This window comes from Pseudonaja textilis, chromosome 1, assembly GCF_049901715.1.
Source record: "Pseudonaja textilis isolate UNSWEBS1 chromosome 1, rPseTex1.2, whole genome shotgun sequence".
NCBI classification, from domain to species: domain Eukaryota; kingdom Metazoa; phylum Chordata; class Lepidosauria; order Squamata; family Elapidae; genus Pseudonaja; species Pseudonaja textilis.
The window spans coordinates 265,997,646-266,021,911 of record NC_141990.1 but is presented as its reverse complement, the minus strand read 5'-3'; the positions used below and the strand labels follow the sequence as shown (position 1 = coordinate 266,021,911).

The following is a 24,266-nucleotide window of genomic DNA, read 5'->3' as shown; positions in this document are numbered from 1 at the left end:
ACTACATAGCCAAAAAGGCGTTAAGAGTTGTTAACCTAATCCTATGTAGCTTTTTTTCTGGTTAATATCACACTACTAACTAGAGCATACAGAACATTTGCTAAACCAATACGTGAATACAGCTCATCAGTCTGGAACCCACATTACGTATCTGATATTAGCACAATTGAGAAAGTCCAGAAATATTTCACAAGAAGAGTTCTCCACTCCTCTACTCGTTGTAGAATACCTTATGCCACCAGAGTTGAAATTCTAGACCTAGAAAACCTTGAATTACGCCATCTTCGGTCTGATCTAAGTATGGTATATAAAATCATACATTGCAATGACTTACCTGTCAATGAATACTTCAGCTTCAACCATAACAATACAAGAGCACACAATAGATACAAACTCAAGGTTAACTGCACCAAACTTGATTGCAGGAAATACGACTTCAGCAACAGAGTGGTCAGTGTCTGGAATATTCTACCTAACTCTGTGGTTTCTTCCCCAAACCCCCAAAACTTTAACCTTAGACTGTCTACTATGGACCTCAGCCCTTTCCTAAGAGGTCTGTAGGGGGCATGCATAAGCACACCAATGTGCCTACCGTCCCTGTCCTATTGTTTCTTTTATTTTTCTTATATGTACCCATTTCATGTATTCCTAACTATGTATATACTTATACCTATTATCTTGTAAGCGATTGACAAATCAAAATAAATAAAAATAAAATAAATTCTATTTGCATCCTAATGAATGCATGAAAAACTAACCAAACCTTAACTACTCTGCTCAACCTGATTGGATATTAACAATGTACAGCTCAGATGAAGAGAGGCAACAGCATTGTGGGAAGTTAGACAATTCCTGTGCTACTTCATTTCAACAAATAGAACCAAAGCTTTTAATTCCCACTATAAAGCCTGTCAAACAAAGGAAAGCCTTGAGCATCCTCTTGTAATGGACGATGATTTAGCTACATAATAAATATGCACCATCTAGTGGCTGTTTCATCATATACAACATAGATACTTCAAAAAAAAATCATGCAACTTGAACTCACTGAGATGAATGAATTTGTTTTTATAAAACTGAAATGATTCATGAACTGATGTCTGGATTATATTACAACTAATATAACAGGCACAGATTAAAAATAAATAAAACTGTCAATCCTTCAGAACAGCATAAGGATTTGGTTTATGTTGATGTGTTGTAATGTAAGAGAAGGTCACAAAATTCATAAAAATTCTTTGTAGAAGCTGTTTAGCTTGTTATACTTTCAAATCCAAATTTATTCACATTGATCAAGAAAACAACAAAACTAAATGTTAAGGGTTTCCCAGAGACATTGTTCTTGGGAAGGGCTTCCTGGCATATCATCCTAAAAAAAAATAATCGAACAGGTAGTCTTCAAAGAAAGCCCCATGAACATCACTGCAGTAGTCAAGCCATGAAGTGACCAGGGTATGAGTGATGATCTGAAGGGCAGGCAGATGAAAATGTGCAACTGGCATACCAGGAGAAACTGGGCAAAAATCCTCCTGGCTATAGTTATTAGGAGCTGTGGGTTCACCAAGAGCCTCAAACTCTGCATCATCCTTGAATTGGGAAGTGCAACTTACGTTACTAAATTCTCATAGCAAATACCATTTCCCCCCAAATAAGACAGGGTCTTATATTAATTTTTGATCCAAAAGATTCATTAGGGCTTATTGTCTGGTTAGGTCTTATTTTCAGGGAAATGTGCTACTAAATACGTTCATCTGGCTGATGATCTTAATTGAGATTTATTTGGGGGCAGGGCTTATATTACAAGCATCCTGAAAAATCATGCTAGGGCTTATTTTCTGGTTGGGTCTTATTTTCGGGGAAACACAGTATGGACAATTGATTTTATCTCTCTGAAAAATAATAATTTTCATCAAATTAGGAACTCACTAAGACCTCACAAGAGTGATGCATTTCCCAGTTTAATGTCCATGGAGATTCTCAATCATCCAGGCCATGGTTGTCCTAAACATACTTTTTCAAGAGGAAACTGAACTTTCTGAAGAAACATCTTCAAAGAAAAACCAGAAAGTCCAATTGCCTCTTGAAAAAGCACCTTTGGAACTTCTCAGTTTAGTTTACCAAAATTCTGGCAATTCCCTCTCTTCATTAATAGCACTTAGAAAGACGTCATCGAGATTGTTCTTACATTGGTCTTATGTTGAACTGTTTGCAAGTTCTACATTGTTTTTAAATAAAATTGATATAAATATTTCTCAGGGATCCAAACCTGGTGTTATGTTCTTGCCTTTCTGACTCTCATCATGTAATTTCCCTTCATTATGTTTCTATAGCTTTCAAAGACCCTGTTACTATTGATATGGTTTCTAGTTGTATTATCTCTGTCCTGTGCTTTGATTGTTTCTTTTTTTAAAAAAAAATACTGTATATTTATTTTTACCACAATTCAACTATAGAAGGATTAATGGGATATAAGTATTTCAAAACAACAATAAGTAACCAGTAGTAGAAAGATATGAATTAAAGACCTGACTACATGAGATGCATATTATGAGCTAAGGAAAAATAGCAATGTGAAATATGTAACAAACTTATTTTTTCCAAAGTTAAATTAAAATTACAAGACAATCCTGAGCTTAAGGGGTTTTCTTTTAAACCCATGATACTATCCTACCAGAGTCCACATTCAAAAAATGCAAGGTATCTCTGACTTGAGGAAAATACTACAGACTATTCACTCAAATATCTCATACAGTATCTTAATGATGCAAAGAACATAGCTAATCTGCCATGTCAGCAGCGAGAATCTCCTGTTGTACTATAATCGATGTAGCATATTGGCTAATCCTAAAGCTGGCTGCAAACATCCCCATGGTGGAATAATCTAATCTCAGATATGTTTCAGAATATAATCCACCACTTTATTTCTACGAGAAGGTTTGACTCAGCAGTAAATGGTTAATGCTAAGAAATGGGAACACAAGATGCTAATATCCTTGGACAAATCTGCAAAAGATAGCATTAATTGTTCATGTTGTGATCAAAAAAACAGAACAAACATTATTCTTTCTACTACATGAGAAAAACTACCTTATCAGTCTTCTTGCCAAATTTTGTGTGTGTGTGCATGTGTGTATGTGTGTGTGTGCGTACATATATATGTGTGTGTTTTCTTAAGTTTTCGCGGGTATTTATATGTATGGTATTCAGCTTTGTTCGGGTATTTTCCCACATCATTATACTTGTGCTTTTAAAATTGTAGCAATGTTTCGGCAGAATCTCATCTGCCATCATCAGGCTTCTGTATTGTGTTCGTCTGGTTTTTCTTCTTCATCCTGATTGGTTGGGAGCCTTGGTCTGTGTTTATTGGTCTTGGAGTTTGCTGTGTTCTGCTTGATTTCTAATATCAAGTATTTCTAATATCTTCTGTCTGTTTTGTTGCTTTTTTTGTCTTGATTGGCTGACAACATTGTGTTTCCTAGTATTGGAGGCTTTTAGTGCGGCTTGGCTCCGAGTAAACGGACGGCTATCATTGGGTTTGAGCTGGAGGTACTGGGGGGGGTCTGTTTGTGCCCAGGTGTTTGCCTGGCTTGTGGTGTGGAGATTTTTTTGTTTGAGACTGCTGGCTTCCAGATAATTGACAGTCTGGTGGAGTCATCTCTTCTATTCATGCTTTCAGGTCTTTTTTTAATCTCTATGGCTTCTCTGATAATTCTGTAGCTGGAGTTTTCTATAGTGGCTAGGGTTTTGGTGCCATTGAATTCGATGCTATGACCTGTGGCTTTCATGTGTTGGACAAGTGAGGAAGTGTGTTCCAGCTTTTTTACTGCATTTTTGTGTTCATCTAGGCAGGTACTTATTCTTCTATTGGTCTGTCCAATGTATGTGGCCGGGCATGATGTACAGGGGACTTCATATATGCCTTGGCTTTCCAGGTCAATTTTATCTTCGGGGTTTCTTAGGATGGCTGCTATTTTTCTGTCTGTTTTGAAGGCAGTCTTGATGTGATGTCTGTGTAGTATCTTACTGATTTTATCTGTAGTACCTCTTATGTAGGGCAGGACAGCTGTTCCATAGGTCTGTTCATCTTTTGGGTCTCCATTATGTCTCAGTGTGTTTTTGTGGATCAAGCCGGTGATTTTGCTCTTGTGGAAGCCGTTGACTGTCAGTACTTTAGTCAGGGTGCATAGTTCAGTCTTTATGTATGTCTTGTCTGCCAGGCGTTTAATTCTGGCAATTAGTGTTTTGGCCACAGAGTTTATCTGTGCTGGGTGGTGGTGGGATTGGGCGTTGAGGTAGCAGTTGGTGTGTGTCTTCTTCTGGTGTATGGTGTGTCCTAGTGTGCCATCTGTTTCTTTCTACATTAGTACATCTAGGAATGGTAGTTGTTTGTTTCCGTTTCCATGGAGAATTTGATTTTGGGGTGTGTGCTGTTTAGGTGTGTTAGGAAATTGCTTCGGTTTTCTTTTCCATGGGGCCAAATCACAAATGTGTCATCGATATTATCTTAACCATAGTTTGGGTTTGTGGGTGGCATTAGCTAGGGCTCTGGATTCAAATTCTTCCATGAACAGGTTTGCAATGACGGGTGACAGTGGTGATCCCATAGGGGCTCCTTCAACTTGCTTGTATCTTTGTCCTTTGTATATGAAATATGTGCTGGTTAAGCAGTGTTCCATGAGGTGTTTGGGTGTTTGGTATTTATTTTTGATGATCTGTAGGGTTTCTTTTATCGGGACTTGAGTGAATAGTGAAACCATGTTGAAACTTACAAGCAGATCTTCTTGTTCCATGTGTAGATCTTTGATCATTTCCAAGGGGTGGTATGAGTTTTGTACACTTGAAGCTGCTACTTCAGCATGGGGCTGTAGCTGCTTTGCTAGGCATTTGGCTAGGTCTTATAATGGTGCTCCTCTGGAGCTGACTATGGATCTGAGAGGTATAACTTCTTTGTGTATTTTTGGGAGGCCATATAGTTTGGGGCATCTGGAAGATTTTTCTCTTGGGATGATCGTTTGTTTGGATCTCTTTGCTCATGTGGCTGGTTATAATTTTCTTCTTGGTTATTTTTTTCAGATATATGGTTGGGTCCGTGTTTATGGGCTTGTATGTGGAGTCTTGGAGTAGGTCTGACAAGTTTGTTTCGTAGTCTTTTCTATCCATTACTACTGTGGCATTACCTTTATCTGCTGGAAGTATGTGCAGACGAACATCATACAGAAGCCTGATGATGGCAGATGAGATTCTGCCGAAACATTGCTACAACTTTAAAAGCACAACTATAATGACGTGGGAAAATACCCGAACAAAGCTGAATACCACACACACACACACACACACACACACACACATATAACAGTATTTCAAGTAAGTTTTCAGACATTCAAAATCACTAAAAATACAAAAGGCTTTATAATATTTGACATATGAAAAATAGAGAAATAGCTTACTGGTATTGAAAATTCTTCAGCCAAGTATTTCAATATTGAAGCCTCCTTAGTCAATAAATTGCTTCGTTCTTTCAGGTTACCTTGACGCTTTGTATCAAATTCTTTTCTGACTACTGAAGCAACAGAGTCAACTATTATTAGTTTAACATTCTTAGAAATTATTTCTTCTTCCAAAGATTTAATTCTGGAGGAAAAAGAACAACCGAAATAGCAATTGTAAAATTTGATGTAAATATCTACATACCTTTATAGATTCTAGTTGCAAATGGATCTTGGTTAATTTTGAAAGACTGAAGCAGGGTTGAACCTGATCAGTAACTAAGAGAAAGATTTTCAGGAAATCCTAAATCTAACCTAGGATAGGAAATTGAAAAGGCATTCTTGAAGTTAATGTTAAGTTGTTGCTCAAAAACAAAGACATGCTGGTACAATATTTTTTTAAATCAAGTAACACTTTGTAGCATGGTTGTTCTATAAACTTTGTAAGTGTGCACAGATACTCTGTTGCCTTGAAACTATCTCCATTTTTTCACATCAGCAAATTAAGCATCATATCTGCATATGAATGCATTATAATATATACCCAAGACCTCCAGTTTAAATAAACCCCTACTTCTGCATGTCCAACAGGTAAAGATAAAAGTTTCCCCTGTCCAGTCATGTCTGACTATAGGGAGCAGTGCTCATTTCCAGTTCTTAGTCAAGGGAGACCACTGTCCAAAGATATGGCCAGCATTATAGGCTGAGGCACATGGAATGCTGTTATCACCCCACCAAAATACCACCTATTTATCTACTTGTGTATATATATATATATATGCTTTCAAACTGCTGGTGGGGGCAGGAGTTGGGCAAGTACCAGGAGCTCACCCTGCTGAGTGACACTTGTGTCTTGAACTGGCCTATTAGCTTTCAGGTTGACAAGCTCAGCATCTTTAACCGCCAAGTCATCATACCCGCTTGTTCAACAGGAAACTGCAGCCAATATCAGAAAGTGTACTTCTGTGGCATATGTGTTTGCAAATTTCTTGCTTTGATATTTTAATATGTACATTTTGAAATCCTATGTCTGAATGACATATTATCTGTTTTACTACAGAAAAGTCCAACCGCTGAATCTGCATATATGTCTTGTACGTTTTATTAATATCATTCTGGCATCTTACTAAAGATTTTGTTTTATTATGGAAGTAATAACATAAACTTGAAGGCTGCCACAAAAGAGATCCTTTATATTAACAGGATCCTTTATATTAACAGTACTACTACTACTACTAGTGCAGCTGCTGCTGCTGCTGCTGCTGTAAGTCTTCTACTGAGTAATTTAAAAGAATTCCTACTATATACTATATATTATTATACTATATATTACTGCGTAATATATTATTACACAGGTTTTATACTATACTATGGCTTTCTTTTTTAAAAAAGTTAATTGTAGTGTTTTTGAGGTTTAAATAAAAGTACAATAAGAAGAAGTGCTACAAAGAAAGGACACTGCACATCAAGAGAGGTATGAAATAACAGTCTATCTGGAACATCTACTTAAAAAAATACGTCTAAGAAAGTGCTTCCCCAACCTATAAAATCCTCAATGCTGCTGTTTTCTGTAGATCAAAAAAGTAAGATAGAACATTTTTTTAGAAAATGTTTTAGCAGACTGCCATTCACTAAGGATTTGGAGATGTTGTATTGTTTATGTCTATTCACACGTACGTGTGTTCGTGTAAGTTGTATGTGTGTGAATGTGTTTGTGTATGTGTGCGTGTGTGGGCATATGTGTCTGTGTGTATGTATGTGTGTATCCGAATATAGCAATAAGGGCTCAAATATGCATTTGCTTTCATATTCTATATTAAATGTTTTACACACAATGCTACCTCCAAGAGAGCTATTGCTTACCTTTTCAGTACGCTATCACAGGTTAGCTCCTGATAGACAAGAACCTTGTTTGTCATTGCAATCAGCTTTTCTTCTGTAGCAAAATAATTTGGGAATCGATGCTGTGCTATTTCAACAAGCCTGTTTGGGATCCAGAGAAAATTACTGAGGGAGGATAACCATAGATTTTCAGAATTATTGAACTTGAAAGAAAGCTATCCATGCAGAAAATTTAAATGAAAAGTAAACACAAATTGATAACAATGTATATATTTGATTCTTTCTCATATTTTTCAACATATATCTTTAAATACATCCCACCCCAATTTTTTGTGAAATTCATACTAAGCAGCATATTCTGATTCTCAAAAATAGCAATAAATACAGATGAATAACGAAGAGCAGATAGCTATAAACATCCTCTCATTTTTCCAATTATCCACTTGACCAGTGGGAGCTAGATCATCGATCATTCAGGAAGACCAAACCTGCTATATCACTGACAGAGGAAGAGAAGAACTCTAACACTGAAAGCAGATGTCTTCTGCTACCACTTCTTCATTTTTCACTAACTACAGAGAGATACAGAGAGAGAAGTAGGAATCATAAACAAACGAGAAAAGAATGTATGAGATTTCATAGTCATGAAAGGAGGGACTAGCTATCAACTCAAGAAAAGAAGAATACAAAAGATTCACTTCTCGAGGAGCATGGTCTCCATTTTCTTTTGTAGATTGTAGCCCTTGCTCCATCCATTGTAGGTGATTTTGGCTGGTCTCCAAAAGTTAAGTGAGACTGGAGTTGGTTAATGCAGTAATTCAGCGAGAGACTATAGTCTCCTGCTACTGTAAACTACAGTACACTCTGGAATGTCAAAAAAACATCCCTTAAGAGAACATGGCATATCACTCCTGTATTGTAGCAAACAAAACAATATGGGCATGCCTATCATATCATGAGTCAAGCATAACTTCAGAGGTCTCTTTTTTTAGCTCTTGCTATAAATCACCTTCTCTGTGCATCCCCCCAAAATAGCAGACAGGTGGGCACTTGATTGAGTGCTTTTGAGTCCCTACAAACAACTACTCTGAAAAATGTGCAAACTTTCAAATTTTTGAAAGTATTCAGAGGCTTAACCTCTTTGAAGGTGAGCAATGGAATACCTATGTAGCCAGAAAGGTCAAGTGAAACGAAACACAAAGGAGCAGCATTTAATGACAATCCTAACGATTATTTTGGAATAAACTTTCTGCCCCAAACTAAATTACATAAATGATTAAAAACTTAACAAATATTTCTTATTATCCATTATAAGAGGACTAGAAATGAGCACATTGTAGATGCTTCTAATGGCTTCATTATTAAATTCAACTGGATCAGGACTGCACTCTAGTGGGAATTTCACTGAATTATTAGCATTAGAAAAGCAATGGGTGGCAAGTTCCCAAAAAATAAAGCTGGCTATTTTTGCAAAGGAGTGTTGGTCTATACAAAATCTGGTTTCTATGTTTGGAGGTGGCAAAATATGTAATTGGGCAGAGGGAAGAGAAGACAATACTGGAATTTGACTTAGATCTTTCATTGCCTATGGCACTTGAACAACTAATTCCAGGCTGCATATGCACTATATAGGTAATGAAACATGTCTTCTAAAGCTGTGAATATTTTTTTGTATCAGTGTTTACCTTTCAGCAGTAAATGCAGACTCTGTATCGATGTAAATAACTGCCCCGTCCAATCCTCCTGTGTTAGTGGGCATTGTGGCCAGCAAGCTCATCATAATACAGAACTGAGTTTTGCCACAACCTGATGGACCCGTTATCTAATCACAGAAATAGACACAAACAGCATTATAATCTTTCTGTAAACTTGCAGTTACTGTTTTTAATTTTCGACTACACGTCGCTATACTTCAGTAGTATCATGTATGTTTACAAGACCATATCTCAGGTTAATTTGAAAAATACCAAAAGTAATAGATTTTGAGATAATTTTGAGAATATGATGCAATGTCCAAATACGTTATTTTTCAAAACATATATGTTCATTTTTCAAAACATATATATGTTTAAAACACCCATCATTTCTTTCAAGTAAAATATAGTAATGCTATACCAAATAATTTAAAGGCACGATATAAGAAAAGATAAGGAAACAGTCAAAACTAGTTTATAGCAACACTATTCATTATACCTTTTATGGTTCTCCTGACATATCCAAACTTTATAATATATAATAAAATAAGCAAAAGTATACTCATAGACATAGCTAGTTTTACTTCTGTTGATCCACATATATTCCTTCCAACAACTCACATTCTATTAATACATTTCCACCAAATTTTGCATAACTTGGACTATAATAACAAAATTAATATGTAATTAACATGTAATATACAAAACAATAGAACCGTTATGGTCCCTATCATTTCAATCCCCCAAAGTTTTCTAAAAAACCAAGTGTTTACTTGCCTTTGTAAGGCTATCAGATTGGTGAAGGTGGGAAGCCATTTCAAAGAAGGGGAGCTCAAAAAGAGACTGCTTCCTCTCATATCTCCTCCCCACCACACCTCAAGATTCGATTCCTGGTCAGGATTTGGTAGGCTGTCTCTCTGATACCTAAAGTCCAAGCCACATATCATGACAAGGGAGAAACTTTCAGAAAGCTGCACTGTGGTTAGTACTATACCCATGGAGCAACTTTCACAGCTTTCTGAATGTTTCAATTCAGGTTCAAATTTGTGAGTAGAGTAGAGTAGAGTAGAGTAGAGTAGAGTAGAATAGAATAGAATAGAATAGAATAGGAGCTGGAAGGGATCTTGCAGGTATTCTAGTCCAATTCCCTGCTCAAGCAGGAGAACCTATACTATTTCAACTAGATGAATGCAATTATCAGGATATTTTCACCAGCTAAATTCTATCTGCACTTTGCTATTCTTATTTTCAGACATCTTTTCCTCTCTTTTCCCTAGTACAACAATTACTACTTAAAACATAGGTGAAGGCCCTGTATGCTTAGCTGATGGTTCAGGTCTTAAGTCTAGTATAGTGAATGATTGCAGTTCTAGTAGCATATGGAATACTGTAACATTTCCAACTGAGATGGTTGAGTTTTGGAGGCTGAAAATTCAATAAAAAGTTATTTCTTCATATTCCCTATGGGCTTTTCTTGTTTCTTATTTTCCCCCAAAGTACTGAAAGGGCGGGTTATAATGTATTTTCTTTTAAACTCAGAATAACATGATTATGAAATACAAACATACATTGCTTGGAATAGCCGCCAGAATTTAACAAGCTCTTAGCTCATTTGAGATGTTTTCTTTAACTTTAACTTAAGAATGCAGCCTTGCCAGAAACAACAGAGTTGTTACCGAATGCTCCTCTTGATGAAGTATATAATCAAATGTACAAAACAAAACAGCTTCACCACACAAACCCAGCCCACTGTGTCTGCCTGTCCTTACTCTATCAAAGCCATCAAAATCAATCCAGTGATTGATTGCTCAACTTGGAAACTCCCACAGACTATTGCTGGGAACATAAACATAAGATTTCTCATAAACGTATTTTTTCTTCTTTCATGAGTAATTAAACCATGTTTTGTTTGCTTGCTTGCTTTCATTATAGGGCGCAATTCTTTCCAATCTAAACTTTACAGCTCTGTATCCAATATCAGTCCTTATTTATTTATTTATTTATTTGATTGATTGATTTATATACCAACCACCTCACCTGGTGGCGACTCTAGCTGGTTTATAATCGATAAACATTAAATATTAAAACAATAAATATAAACATTAAAATGGAGTTAGAATTAACAAAGGAAGGAAGGGAGCAAGAAGCACATTGGGAGAAGGTGGGATTTTAACTTAAACCATTAACCACCTGCAGGATGACACATGCCCAATTGGCACATATTGGCATATATTCACAAACTCTGCAAACCGTATACATCTTAAGTTTTATCATCAATGAAAATGAAAATTTATTTCTGTATTATTTTCAAAACCAGTCTATATATATATATATATATATATATATGTTTTCTGAGGTTCTTGCGTATTTGTATGTGGATCTTTGGTTGTTGGGTTTTCTCCGCGTAAGATTCGAAGTATCTAGGCAACGTTTGATGAAGTCTCATTCATCATCTTCAGGCTTCTGTCTCAGGCTCTGTGCTTCTCAGAGTAATGGAGATTGCAGCTGCTTCCTCCTTTTAACTGCCAGTGGGGTGGGACTTGATTGGGTGGGGGCTTGGCTGTGTTCTGATTGGGTGGGGTGTGTTCTCATTGGTAGGGGTTTGGCTGCCACCCAATCAGAACACACCCCACCCAATCAGAACACAGCCAAGCCCCCACCCAATCAAGTCCCACCCCACTGGCAGTTAAAAGGAGGAAGCAGCTGCAATCTCCATTACTCTGAGAAGCACAGAGCCTGAGACAGAAGCCTGAAGATGATGAATGAGACTTCATCGCGTTGCTAGATACTCGAATCTTACGTGGAGAAACCCAACAACCAAAGATCCACATACAAATACCCAGAACCTCAGAAAACATATATATATATACACACACACACACACACACACACACACACACACACACACACACACATACAGTTTTATATATATATATATATATATATATATATATATATATATATATATATATATATATATATTAACTGAAGACATATTTGTGTATTTGTATGATCTCACATTTGGGCAGAAACTATAACAAGTTGACAGCTTTAGAATCCAATCGATTTCCATGTGAGCATGGCTTAACTCTCTCCCACAGAAATCTGACTAAGTATATTATTTCATTTACAAACTGATGGAATGAATGCTAAAAGAGAGAAACGTGTTGAACATGTTATTCCATCATGGCTGAGAATTCATTTAAAATATCTTGTTCTATTTTTAATCTGAAGTTAGGTATAGTATAGTATAGTAACAACATTTAACTTTTCCTTTATAGAAATGCCATTTTACATGTAACGGTCATTATTTTCAAGACAAACAATGATTAATCACAAAAAGATATGATTCAATTCATCGTTTAAATGTTTTTTTTAAAAAAATGCTGGAGAATCAGAACATTTTTCTGACTCTCAGAGAACCAGGATAAGAACTAGCAATAGGGGGAAAGTGTATCCGAGTTCCAACTTTCCAACCACATCATCTGTCATAAAAATAAATAGCAAATTTTTTTCAGCATCAGTTCTTTAAATGAAGCCACAAAAGTATGGAATAACCCCACCCACCCACCCCCCGCTCTTCTCTTGTGATAAAACTGCAGTCTAGGTATTGGCTCCTATGTTTTAGAATAGGTAACTAAAGCAGAGGATAACCACAATGGATGATGAGGTTATAAAGACCTGGATGAGGCAAAACATAACCTGGTAGTGCATGTGCTTGTATTTCCCCACATAGAAGGTGGTTTGTGATTTGGGAGTACTCCTGAATCCATAGCTCCTGCTCAAACAATACATAGAAGTTATAGTTGAGGAGATTATGTCTACCAGTGGTGGTATTCGACCGGTTCTGCCCGGTTCTAGAGAGCCGGTAGTGGCAATGAGCAGTGGAGACTGAACCGGTTCTCTTCGCTGCTCTGTGGTTGGCTCACCAGCCCACCCGAGCTCTCATACTCACTTTTATGGCCAGAATTCGAAGTGCAGCTGCTTTGCGCGGTGCACAATAGCGCCACGTGGCAGCTGCTGCAGCAACCACCATCGTGCAGGCTTGCAGGAGGCAAGTTAGAACGCCTCTGCACCTGCGCAAAGTGTGTGTTTGGTGCACGAATGCAAGCAAAGTGTGTGCATGCGCGCAAAGCACGGCCACCAAGGCACGCCCACCGAACCGGTGGCAACTTTATTTGAATACCACCACTGATGTCTACCTCTGGTTGAATCACCACTTTTAAACCAATCAGGAGCAGAAGTACCCAAACTTGATCACCACTTGATTGGACTATTGTAGTGCCCTCTATCTGAGGCTGTCTTTGGAGACAACTTAGCTGGTTAAAAGAAATGTGGTGGCATGATTATTGGCATGATACTGCCAATAAGGAATTACATATTTAATATTAAGTCACTGCAATGGTTATTAGTGGACTTCCACATCCAATTCAACACGCTGATTAATATCTCTAAAGCTCTAAATGGTGCAGTAGCAGGAGACATCAGGCAACACTGAATCTGCTGGTGTCCTAAGGTCACAGAGAAAAGGCCAGCTAAAAGATCCCTCTCTTCATGAGGTCTGTGAGCCATGGTGGTAGCAATAGGCCTTTTTTATAAACAACCCCCACCTTATGGAACACTCTCCCCAGGAAATACATTAAATTCTCCCACCAATATGCTGACTCTGTAAGCCACTTATAGAGGCTGGAAAGCACTGTGAAGCAGTATATAAGTCTAAGTACTATTGCTATATAAGTATATAAGTCTAAGCGGTATATAAGTTCTATTGCTACAGTTCCAGAAATGTCTTAACATTGTTTTCTTTCAATCTGCTTTTGTCCATGTTGACTGTGGTACCTATCTAACATTTTATTTGGGGCTTACCTTTGTTTTTTCTGATTGTTTTGGTTTTGATACTTTTTTAAAAAATCAGGTATTTATTATTCTATGTGGTTTTTAAGGCCGATGCTGTATACCATCTAGAGTAGTTTGAGATAGTATAATGATATGTAGGAACGACCTTTATGCCTCATATTTTAAACCATAAATGAATATTCACTGAAAATATGTTAAATAAACAAATACAAGTTTAGCAAAATGTCTACCTTTTACCTCTGTCAGACTGCTACAGGCAATTCCACCATGCAATATTTTATCCAGATCTTCTAGAGTTGTCGGCAAGAATGCTGCTGAAGGATTGAGGGCTCTTTTCATTTTCATTTCATAAGCCTAAATCAAGGAATTGTTTTTAAAAATGCTATATATAATTGTTAAGAAAACTGGTTAGTATTACTTTCTTTCAAAAGTACAACTGCTGTGTTTTGCTTACCAATATGTAGAAGAAATTTCCTGGTAAGTTTCTAATTTATTTTCTTGTCTTTGTTAAGATTTTCTCAAGCTTTCTGACCAAAGATAAGGCTAAAATAGTTACAATATTTGTATAATGCAAACTTCAACTTTGATATTACAATGACATGTAACCAGTAGTGGAATTCAAATTTTTTTACTACTGGTTCTGTGGGTGTGGCTTGATGGGCAGGGGAAGGATACTATAAAATCTCCAGTCAGAGGTGGTATTTGCTGATTCTCCCACTTCTCAAAATTTCCGCTACTGGTTCTCCAGAACTGGTCTGAACCTGGTGAATACCACTTCTGCATGTAGCTATATGTCTTTTCCTTCTTTGGAGAGTAATATTTTTTACCAGTTTCAGTTAAAAATAGCTGGAAAGCCCATTTAGTGATATCCCTGTCCAGGAAAATTGACTGGCTCTAAAGTCTGGGTTCTCTGAAAGGTTTATTGAAGTCCCCATGAAGAACAACTATGAATTTTTATAAAGGAATTTATCCAAAATTTAAATAAGTGAAAGATAGGGGAAAGTTCAAGATTTTTTAATAGTTTGCTTTTCCTCAAGAGATTGGAATTATTTGAAATGCTTCCACTAAAAACTGGGTGAACCAGATTTACAGCAACCACACATTTGATATATATTACATTTAACTATGTACCTAAAATTGTTTTCTTGCCTGTCATTGCTATTTCAAACTCATCAGTGTGTCTGTTTAGTAGGTATTTTGTTGACCCCCATCAATATCACTATGCACTAGTTTAGGCTAAAGCAAGTTTGTCATATTAATCCCTATTCTACTAGTTTGCAATGATACTTTTGGACTTTTTCATGACATGATAAGACATACACACAGAGATGAGACATAAATGCACATTATTCCATTTAACGTAAGTTCTTTTATGCAAAATGTGGAAAAACAGAAAAGAAATTAAAGCACAAGAAACAGAAATGAAATGATACCTAAATCTGTTTCACAATGCCATTCACTGTATTTCTATACTTGCAAAGTTCTGCCATATCCTCCCACTATTTCATGCCTTGCTTTCTGTATATTAAAACTACTAGCTTTTCCTTTTTCAGAATCTCATCGATTCTTTTCAATCACATATTTTTCAGTTCTCTTCCTCCTGCCAACCCATTCAATCTTCCTTTGTGCCATTCATTTAGTAATTCTAACTTCATTCACTTTCTCTATATATTAGCATAAAAAAAAACATTGAAATGTATTTATTTTGAATTGGACACTCACTTTTAGCCACCATAAATGATTTAATATTTGCCAGTGGACTTGAATGCTGTCACAAAATCAGTTATAAATTAAAAAGCAACAGTCCCCATATAGAACCATATCCCTATACTGCAAGAGCCAATCATTCTGTTTAAACAGCAGTCCGTTCTTTAAGCAGACTCAAAAGCTACTATAATGATAGGATTGTTTGAAGTTATGACAATGGACCTAGTTCAAATCCAAATCAATGATGTTCAGCAGGTCACCTAATCCAGATACTTGATAACACTCAAAGAATTCTAAGACTGGTGAGAAGGATTTATCTTTGTACTATAGAAACCAAGTTGCTTCCTTTTGAACAAGATATATTCTTTCATATTGTAGATAATTTGGTTCTGAATAAGAAATTTCTTTTAATTTACCCAGAACCTGCTTTTAGTATCTTATATCTCCATTCTTACACAATTACTGGATCCCAAAATTGACCTTATTACTCCCCAATCTTTTGGTGATATAGGCAATTATTTAAAAAAAGATCAAGGATATCTATATCTATCCATCCATCCATGTATATATATGAGAGAGAGCGCAGCTGGATAGCATAGTGACACCACCTTTGAGATCAGGGACCTGGTAGGTACCTACTTTACTATTATGGGTCCTTGGGCAAAGATTCCGCACCTCAAAATATTAAGAGTAACGTAATCTAGGAAAGTTAATACCAGTTCAGATATTGCCCATATGAATAAGATTTGTGTCAGATGTTGAAGAACCAGAACAACCTGATAGGTGTACTGAACAAACCATACATGGATAATACAAGAGAACCTGGAATTGATAGGATGTTCCTACAACAACTGACTTAATGATAGAAGGTATATGAAATGTATGAATGAACTTTATAGATGGACAGACAATTTGCATTCACATTAACAGAGAAACAGCTAGGTATTCAACACTTCAACACAGTAAAGAGGAAGCTGCTCTCACAGCAAAAGACTAACTACACATTACATCCCAGACTCAACTTAACAAGACACGGAACAACAGTTGGTTGTGTAGCCAATACTTGAAGCTGAAACATCATTACTCTCCATTACAGAGCACAGCTGCTAATATGAAACATAAGATCATCTATAAACTAGCTATAGTCGATCCTCAAAATGGGTTACCAAGGCTCAGTATAGAAGTAGCAATAGCAATTTGACTTAGACTTATATACCGCTTCACAGTGCTTTAGGGCACTCTCTAAGCGATTAACAGAGTCAGCATATTGCCCCCACAGTTTGGGTCCTTACTTTACCCACCTCGGAAAGATGGTAGGTTGAGTCAACCTTGAGCCTGGTGAGATTTGAACTGCCAAATTGCAGGCTGCTGTCAGGCAGCAGAAGTAGCCTGCAGTGCTGCACTCTAACCACTGCGCCACCGTGGCCATTAGACAGTATGCTAGAATATGCCATTAGTATTCAAACCAAAAATTGATCTATGTTACAGCTGCTGTAATCCTGGAGATGCATGGTTACACAATCAAGAACAGCAATACATACCCCACCCCTACAGAAAACAAGGTTAGGGGCTAAAATCAAAGCAACTTGGAGAGATATTAATCAGCTAGTGGAAAGCAGAAAGGTGTAAAGATTGAACTTACAACTTTCGTGATTTTTTTTTCCTATCCTGATTTGTGAAAGAATACTTACTGTTTGCATTCTGGGAGCACAGGATAGGCTGACAGTCCGAAAAAGTTTCTGGACACTCCAATAGCTCTGTCCAGTCATTTTCATTAATTCCAGGAAGGAAAGACATAAGAAGTCCTGCAACAAGCATTAAGTACACACTTTACATATGCTCAAAACTTATTCTTGACAGTCAAGAATAAGTTTCATTTCTTGACAGTCTCATTTATTATATATTTTCCTTCGAAAAAGGACTTTTCTTACCCGGCAAGTAATAATCTGATGTCGACTTAGTCTCTCACAAAGATCTTGAGGTAAACCTGCTCTTCTTAGCTTTTTATTTGCCATGTTCACATAGTTATTGGCCAGAAAGTTACTTCTATAACCAACTGACAAAGAAACAGTATTAGTTCAGAATCTCCACTAAAGAATAAAATCATTTTTCACTGTATTAAATAATACCATGTGTGCTGAACAAACATATATTCAATTCAATGTATTCAACTTGCTGTCCAGTAACAGTTCCTGCTCTTTCTACCATGACATTCTTTGTAACATACTTTATTAAGATTTTTTATTGTTCCTCAGTTTGCATTATTCAAGGTGCAAGCAAAGACAAATGTCTTTCTTTTTCTTGTAGTCTAGCACATTCTACTAAATTATACAAATAGGATGAAAAACAGCTTCTATCCCAGGGCAATAGCTCTTCTGAATTCTGCTGTATAGTGCAGTGTTGCTGTGGTATCGGGGGTTTCCGGTTCAATGTGTGAAGGGTGAAGGATGTGTGTTTGTGTTTATTTTCATGGTCATGGTCATGATATACACTGAAGATAGTGTTTGATTTCGTTGTACAAGATGCAATGACAATAAACTAAACTAAACTGACTTCACTTCAGAAATCTTCAGATTATACCATTTCAAAATGAAAGTCACTATAATTTGGGTTGCATCAGATGTCTGGAATGGGTTCTGTATAAGACTGACCGACCACTGGCCTTACTGATGAAAAGTATAGTTTAAATCAGATACGAATAATTATTTTCCAAAGGACCCACTTGAGGAACTAGAACTGTTGTGAAGAAGTGTACCAGAGTAACCAGATTTGATGTCCTCAAACTTTGCCATCTCAATTACTCAGGCTTCTCCAGGTGAGAAGTAAGCTCTGCAGTCGCAGAAAAGCAGTTTTTCTCCTTGCCCTTTCATGGCTGCCAAAATGCTGAAGGAGTGCATGGCTACTGCAGAGAGCCATTCCTGGCTTGGCTTTTGTTCTGTTCCCTGCGGCACCCTTATTTACATTTGATTTCTAACTTCCGATTGACCTCAGACAGACTGGACAGGGAGACCCAAAGGGCCAGATGTGGTATTGATGAAAACAAATCATTTGTAAATAAATAATCCACATTCCACTAATTCTTTATGCCTCTATTACCTGGGTGACTCAAGAAAAGTCATATTGGGTAATGATTTTACATCTTTCCCCACCCCATCCCCATGAGATTTAGCCACAAGTTGCATGACACTTTTATTTTCTGTGTCCACTAAAACCTTTTTTTTCACAACTGTTTTTAAGCTAACTTTAGTTGTGTTAATTGTAAATACCCAAACGTTGTTATTCACTTGGAGACTGCAGCTAGGATCAATTTATCTGCCTGTAGTTCTTTTGACTTTAGGAAATTTTCAATCTGCCTTCTTCCTGCTGCCTGGCTTTTTAGTATTACTTATCTGATTTTATGTCTCTACTTTTAAAGTGCATTGTACTATATTTTAATTATGTGTTGCAACATTTTGGACGCTTTTCCTTGGCAAAAAAGCAGTTATATATACTAGAAGTAGGAAAATTCATTCAATCCATTAGAGGGCATTTGTTTCATAATCCATCCACCTAAATTACATTTCAATTCTTTATTTAATCTTTTAGGGAATAACTGAAGCCAGACTCTTACAAGTGATATCTGCTTCCTTCAGATCCTTGATATATCTTTCTTTAATCTCTCCTCCTGAAAGCAAAATTATTACTTTTACAAAAATTACTCTGAGGAAAAAAGTCAAAGGGAACAAACTGGTATTGGAATACAGCCTATTGAAAAATGAAGATGTTTTTTCTGGGTCTAAAAATAATAAAATTAATTCTCTGCTCGTTTTTTTCACATTGGAACTTGAGTGAAAATGCAAATTCTACCCAGCAGATGATGATGGAAAAATATCAAACCTAGCACTCTTTTCATCCCTTTATTTTAAAAGACGATTTGGAAGATACAAGAGATGAGAAGTGCCTTTATTCACTACACAAAGTATTATCTCCATCATCAACCTGCACACGAATTGAAAGAATCACAGAAGAAAAACAGGACATCTGACCTATCTAGTCCACCACTCGATACTCAAAATAATAGTTAACATGACTATCCTGCATATATTCTCAAGCAAGTGATATTCGGGGTATAAAGCAATATAGAACCCTTATTGTTATGGATCTTCATGCTCCCTCTAACTCTTTTAGAACCATTTAAGTTCATGGCCACCCAAATATTGCAGAATTTTCCCCAGTTTAACTATATTCTATTAGAAGAGATGCATCCTTTATCCTACTTGAATCTCTTTAATGATTTCAATTTTCGCCTAACTATATTCAGCTCCATCAAGTCTCCTTCCCACTCACACTTTCCTCCCCCCCCCCACGCCAAAAGTTCTTGTTGTCATTAGGCTAATTTTTTTTCCCCTAGAAAAAGCAGCCTTCTGCGGGACAGTCTATGGCCTGTGATCCGGTGACACAGCGATTGCACGAGATTTTCACGGGGCTGCGCAACTCTCTCCGAGTTTTAGAAGCGGCGCTTAACTTTCACCGGGATAGAGCTGGTCACATAAATCTAAGCAAAAGCAGAGCAGCAAGGAGGGGGACCCTAACACCTAAGTGCTAAACAGCAACCGGATTCCTAGTGCCAGGGTAGTCCAACAACGCACCCGGGGGCACGGAGAAGCATTCAGGTATGCATGCTGGGTATGCATCCCGGGAAGGCAGCTACCCCACGGCCGCCGAACAGACTCTTGCGAGACCGCGATGCATCCACGTTTGCACAAACGCCCTGAAATAAAAGTCCAGCACCAAATGGCAACCTGCACCTTAAAGCGCGCGGGTTCCTCTCTCTCCATCATGGAGGGGAAAAGATGCGAAGACTTTTAACGACGCCCCTCTGCTGCAGGGGAAAAAAAAAAATATGCCCCCGTTGGGAGACCGCTTTACCCCGCCCAACCCCAAGCCAAACCAAAACCACGCATCCTAACCTGGACTCTTTTCAAAGCCTCCCACTCCTCTTACAGGAAACTACCCCGAAAGTGCAGCTCGAGTTATGATTGGCCGCCGACTCTAGCGCTTCGTCGCAACAAGTCTTCCGCGATGAAAGGGATTCTGGGAATTATAGTTCGGCTTTGGTGAAGGACTCGTCTTCGCAGTTAAACGCTTTAAAGATCTTTAGGAAAGGAGAAAGTACATTTGATGCCGTTTGTTTCTGCGTGTACTGTTCTTTTGTATATATAAATATGTGGGTAGATTATGTGTATGTGTGTTTATAAATATATGTGTGTGTATATAAAAAGAGAATGTTTACTTTTGCTGTAGTTATGTTTCAGAGTTTACATGAAAATAATGCAGAGATTATTCTATTGCCACATGGGATAAAAACTAAAAAAAGTAGAAACATCATGTTCACGCATTAAGATGTTGAGGCTTTGGAAAAAGTTAAGAGAAGAGCAACTAAGACGATCAAAGGCCTGGAGACTAAAAAATGGCTGCAGGATTTGGGTTTGGCTACTGACAGGTCTAAAGAAAAGTAGAATTAGGAGCGACATGGTAGCAGTATTCCAGTATTTGAGAGGCTGCCACAAAAAAGAGGCAGTCAAATTATTTTACAAAGCACCAGACGGCAGGACAAGAAGCAATGGTTGGAAACTAACCAAAGAGCAACCTGGAATTAAGAAAATTCTTAACAGTGAGGATAATTAACCAGTGGAACTGCTTGCGTTCAGAAATTTTGGGTATTCCATCACTGGAGGTTTTTTTTTTTTAGAGACTAGACAACCACTTATCTGAAATAGTATAAGTTCTCTTGCTTGAGCAGGGGGTTGAAGATTTCCAAGTTCCCTTCCAACTTCCTATTCTATTCTATTCTATTCCATTCCATTCCATTCCATTCCATTCCATTCCATTCTAAAGTCAACTGTGTTCATTTAAATGATGGTTTGTTTTTTTATGGACATAGTTGAATAGAGGCATCCTCTTGTTAGCTTAAGGTTTGATTAAGATTAAGCTTCAGTGCAAACAAATTACACTTTTGGACTTTGTGCTTGAAGTGGTAAAAAATTTAAAACTTTGATTTTGGGTTTTTCTGATTAAATAGGTTTGTTTGTTATAGAAGTGGGTAGTATATATTATGTAAAAGAAAAAAAAATAGATTTTATGTGATTACCTTATTCTTTGCACCAAAGGAGTCGGAAGTCAAGGCTTTTTTCTTTCTCCCCTCTACCTTACACTTTTCTCTTTTCCCCTTTCCCTCCGTTATTTTACCATTATTTACACTTTTATTTATATTTCTGTATTTTATATTTTGATAAATTAATAAAAAATAAACCTAAAAAAACCCTAACCTGAACTTTCTAGTGCTATGAAATATTGCCAGCAGAGGGCAGTAGCACATAAATGAACTGTGGTAGCTTAATAGTATATTAAAATGCATGAAACAATTGATTCCACTAATGAACAAAGATCAAAGGGTCATTCAAACAAAAATAAAACTGGGCTCTTTGCTGCTTTCTATCTACATGCTACTAAAACAGTCATGACTATAACCTGTAACTGGATGAAACAGTGCAACATAGGACAATTTTTGAACCAAGGTTTCTAAAACAGGCTAATTTAAAGAATGAGTCCAAAATTCAGGGCCCATGACTCCTGTGGAATTTAAATTTGGCAAACTTGTGACTACTTCAGAGCTATCAGGCTACTGTCCAGAAGTTCAGTAGACAGGTCCCACCCTAGTAGTCCTCCAGAGGCAGGAGGACCAGCATCTCCTTTGACTGCCCCAGGATCATCAGCTACATTCAGACTGGAAGGAAGTCAGAAGTCATTCCTGCTTCCACTGCTTCTTTGTCCTTGGTCATTCTATTTCTCTGTTCAGGCAAGGAAATATTTCTGAAACAATGACCCAGAGCAGGGGTGTCAAACTCAACTTCATTGAGGGCCGCATCAGGGTTGTGTTTGACCTCAGGAGGTGGGGGGGAAGAGGCAAGGCCAGGGTGGGCGTGGCCAGCTCAATGTCACTCATGTGGGTGGCACCTGTGGTAGCCAGGTGCTAAGGAAGAATTTCCCTCAGACCCTCACTCACTCTCATTGTAATCTTCCTTCCTTCCTTCCTTCCTTCCTTCCTTCCTTCCTTCCTTCCTTCCTTCCTTCCTTCTCATTGTTTTCCTTTACTTTTCATTCTCCTTTCTTCTTTATTTTTCCTTCCTTGCTCTTCTCCCATCTTTCCTTCTTTTTCTTGGTCTTTCCTCTTTCCCTTTCTCCTTTCCTGTCCCTTTTTGCATGCTCAAATGCACAAGGGGAAACATTTCTCCTTTTGTTTTGGTTTTAGTTTATTTTGCTAGCCCTCTGCCAGCAAAAACAGAGCTAGGGGGGCCTCCCACAGCTTCCCCGGGCCCCATTTTCAGCTGCAATGCCCCCCCAGCCCTCTACCAGCAAAAATGGGGGCAGTTTTCACTGGCAGAGGGCTGCAGGAGGCCGTCACAGCCCAAAACAGGGTCCATTATGCCCCCAAACAGCTGTGTTTTCACTGGCAGAGGCACCAGGTCCTTTGCTGTTTCCAGGGTGGTCCCGTGAGCCAGATCTAAGCATCCCACAGGCCAGATCTGGCCCACAGGCCTTGAGCTTGACACCCTTGAGCCAGAGGATCGTGGGTTGTCTACTTAATGCTAAATCTCTCTTCTTCAGTGACAAGCCTGTGAACCAATTATATAAATAGATTATATGCAGAAAATGCTACGAGTGTTGTATGATTTATTTATAAGGCATATTTCTGCTAAGTCAAGTTTGTTGATACATCTAAGCTAGTTTTTCCAGCCTGAATGGTAGCAGTTTCCCAGACTCAAGGAAATTTTTGCCTGTCATTTGAATAGAATAGAATAGAATAGAATTCTTTATTGGCCAAGTGTGATTGGACATAAAAGGAATTTGGGTGGACTACAGGTAGTCCTCGGCTTACAACAGTTGTATTGCCACAGGCAAGTATAGGTGAAAGCAACGCTCATCCTGATGAAATTGAAATCATATACAAATCTCCTAGGTGTCTTACTAAGCCAGTTTTCATCCCAAACTACTTAAAAACAAACAAACAAACAAGATTTACCAGCACACTAAAGATATTATGATGATGAAAATATAGGTAGTCCTCAACTTATGATCACAATTGAGCCAAAAATTTCCGTTTTAAGGTGTATTTGTTAAATGAGTGTTGCCCTATTTTATGACTTTTCCTGCCACAGTTGTTAAGGGAACCGCTGCAGTTGATAAGTTAGTAACCCGGCTGGTAAATGAACCTAGGAGATGTGTATATTATTTCAATTTCACCAGTATGAGCATTGCTTTCACCTATACTTGCCTGTGGCAATAGAATGGTGGGATGGTGAGGTTACTAAATCAGCACTTGAAGTCTGGAGTAGTTTGGATGAGGACTAATAAGGTGAATTATCACTTTGGACCAGATACTTTCAGGGAATGAGTCACCTCTATAAGCAAGTGACATTCATCTTCTACCTGAGAAGATGCTGTCCCCATGAACAGATATAGAGATACTCAGTTTTCAATATTGTCACTGAAAAAGCAAATTAAGTGTAGCAAAGTATCTTTTATAATCTCAGGTCAGTATGCAGACTATGATGCTACCTGCACAAAGATGACCCAGGTTCAACAATTCATGTTGTAACACTTCAGATATGGTCCACCTTTAAAAACTGCCTGAGATCCC

The 24,266-nt window shown here is 37.6% G+C and overlaps 1 protein-coding gene across 16 annotated transcripts in view; it reads right to left on the bottom strand.

The window, feature by feature from the left end:
* The window catches only part of RAD51B (RAD51 paralog B), a 329,833-nt gene extending 309,243 nt beyond the window's left edge, over positions 1-20,590 (bottom strand). For 3 of the 16 annotated variants that reach the window (XR_015741000.1, XM_087921703.1, XM_087921706.1), the window contains exons 1-7: positions 20,374-20,590; positions 17,518-17,642; positions 17,278-17,391; positions 14,117-14,233; positions 9,014-9,150; positions 7,350-7,469; positions 5,448-5,631 (exon numbers count right to left, since the gene is read on the bottom strand). Coding sequence is in view for 15 of the 16 variants with exons in the window: in XM_087921703.1 (XP_087777829.1) it covers positions 5,448-5,631; positions 7,350-7,469; positions 9,014-9,150; positions 14,117-14,233; positions 17,278-17,391; positions 17,518-17,601 (756 nt within the window). In the remaining variant the exon portion in view is untranslated. Of the gene's footprint in view, positions 1-5,447; positions 5,632-7,349; positions 7,470-9,013; positions 9,151-14,116; positions 14,234-17,277; positions 17,392-17,517; positions 17,643-19,196; positions 19,251-20,214; positions 20,235-20,373 lie in introns of those variants that run through there. The other 13 variants (XM_087921707.1, XM_087921710.1, XM_087921708.1 and 10 more) reach the window with 11 other exon arrangements.
* Positions 20,591-24,266: the final 3,676 nt, after the last annotated feature.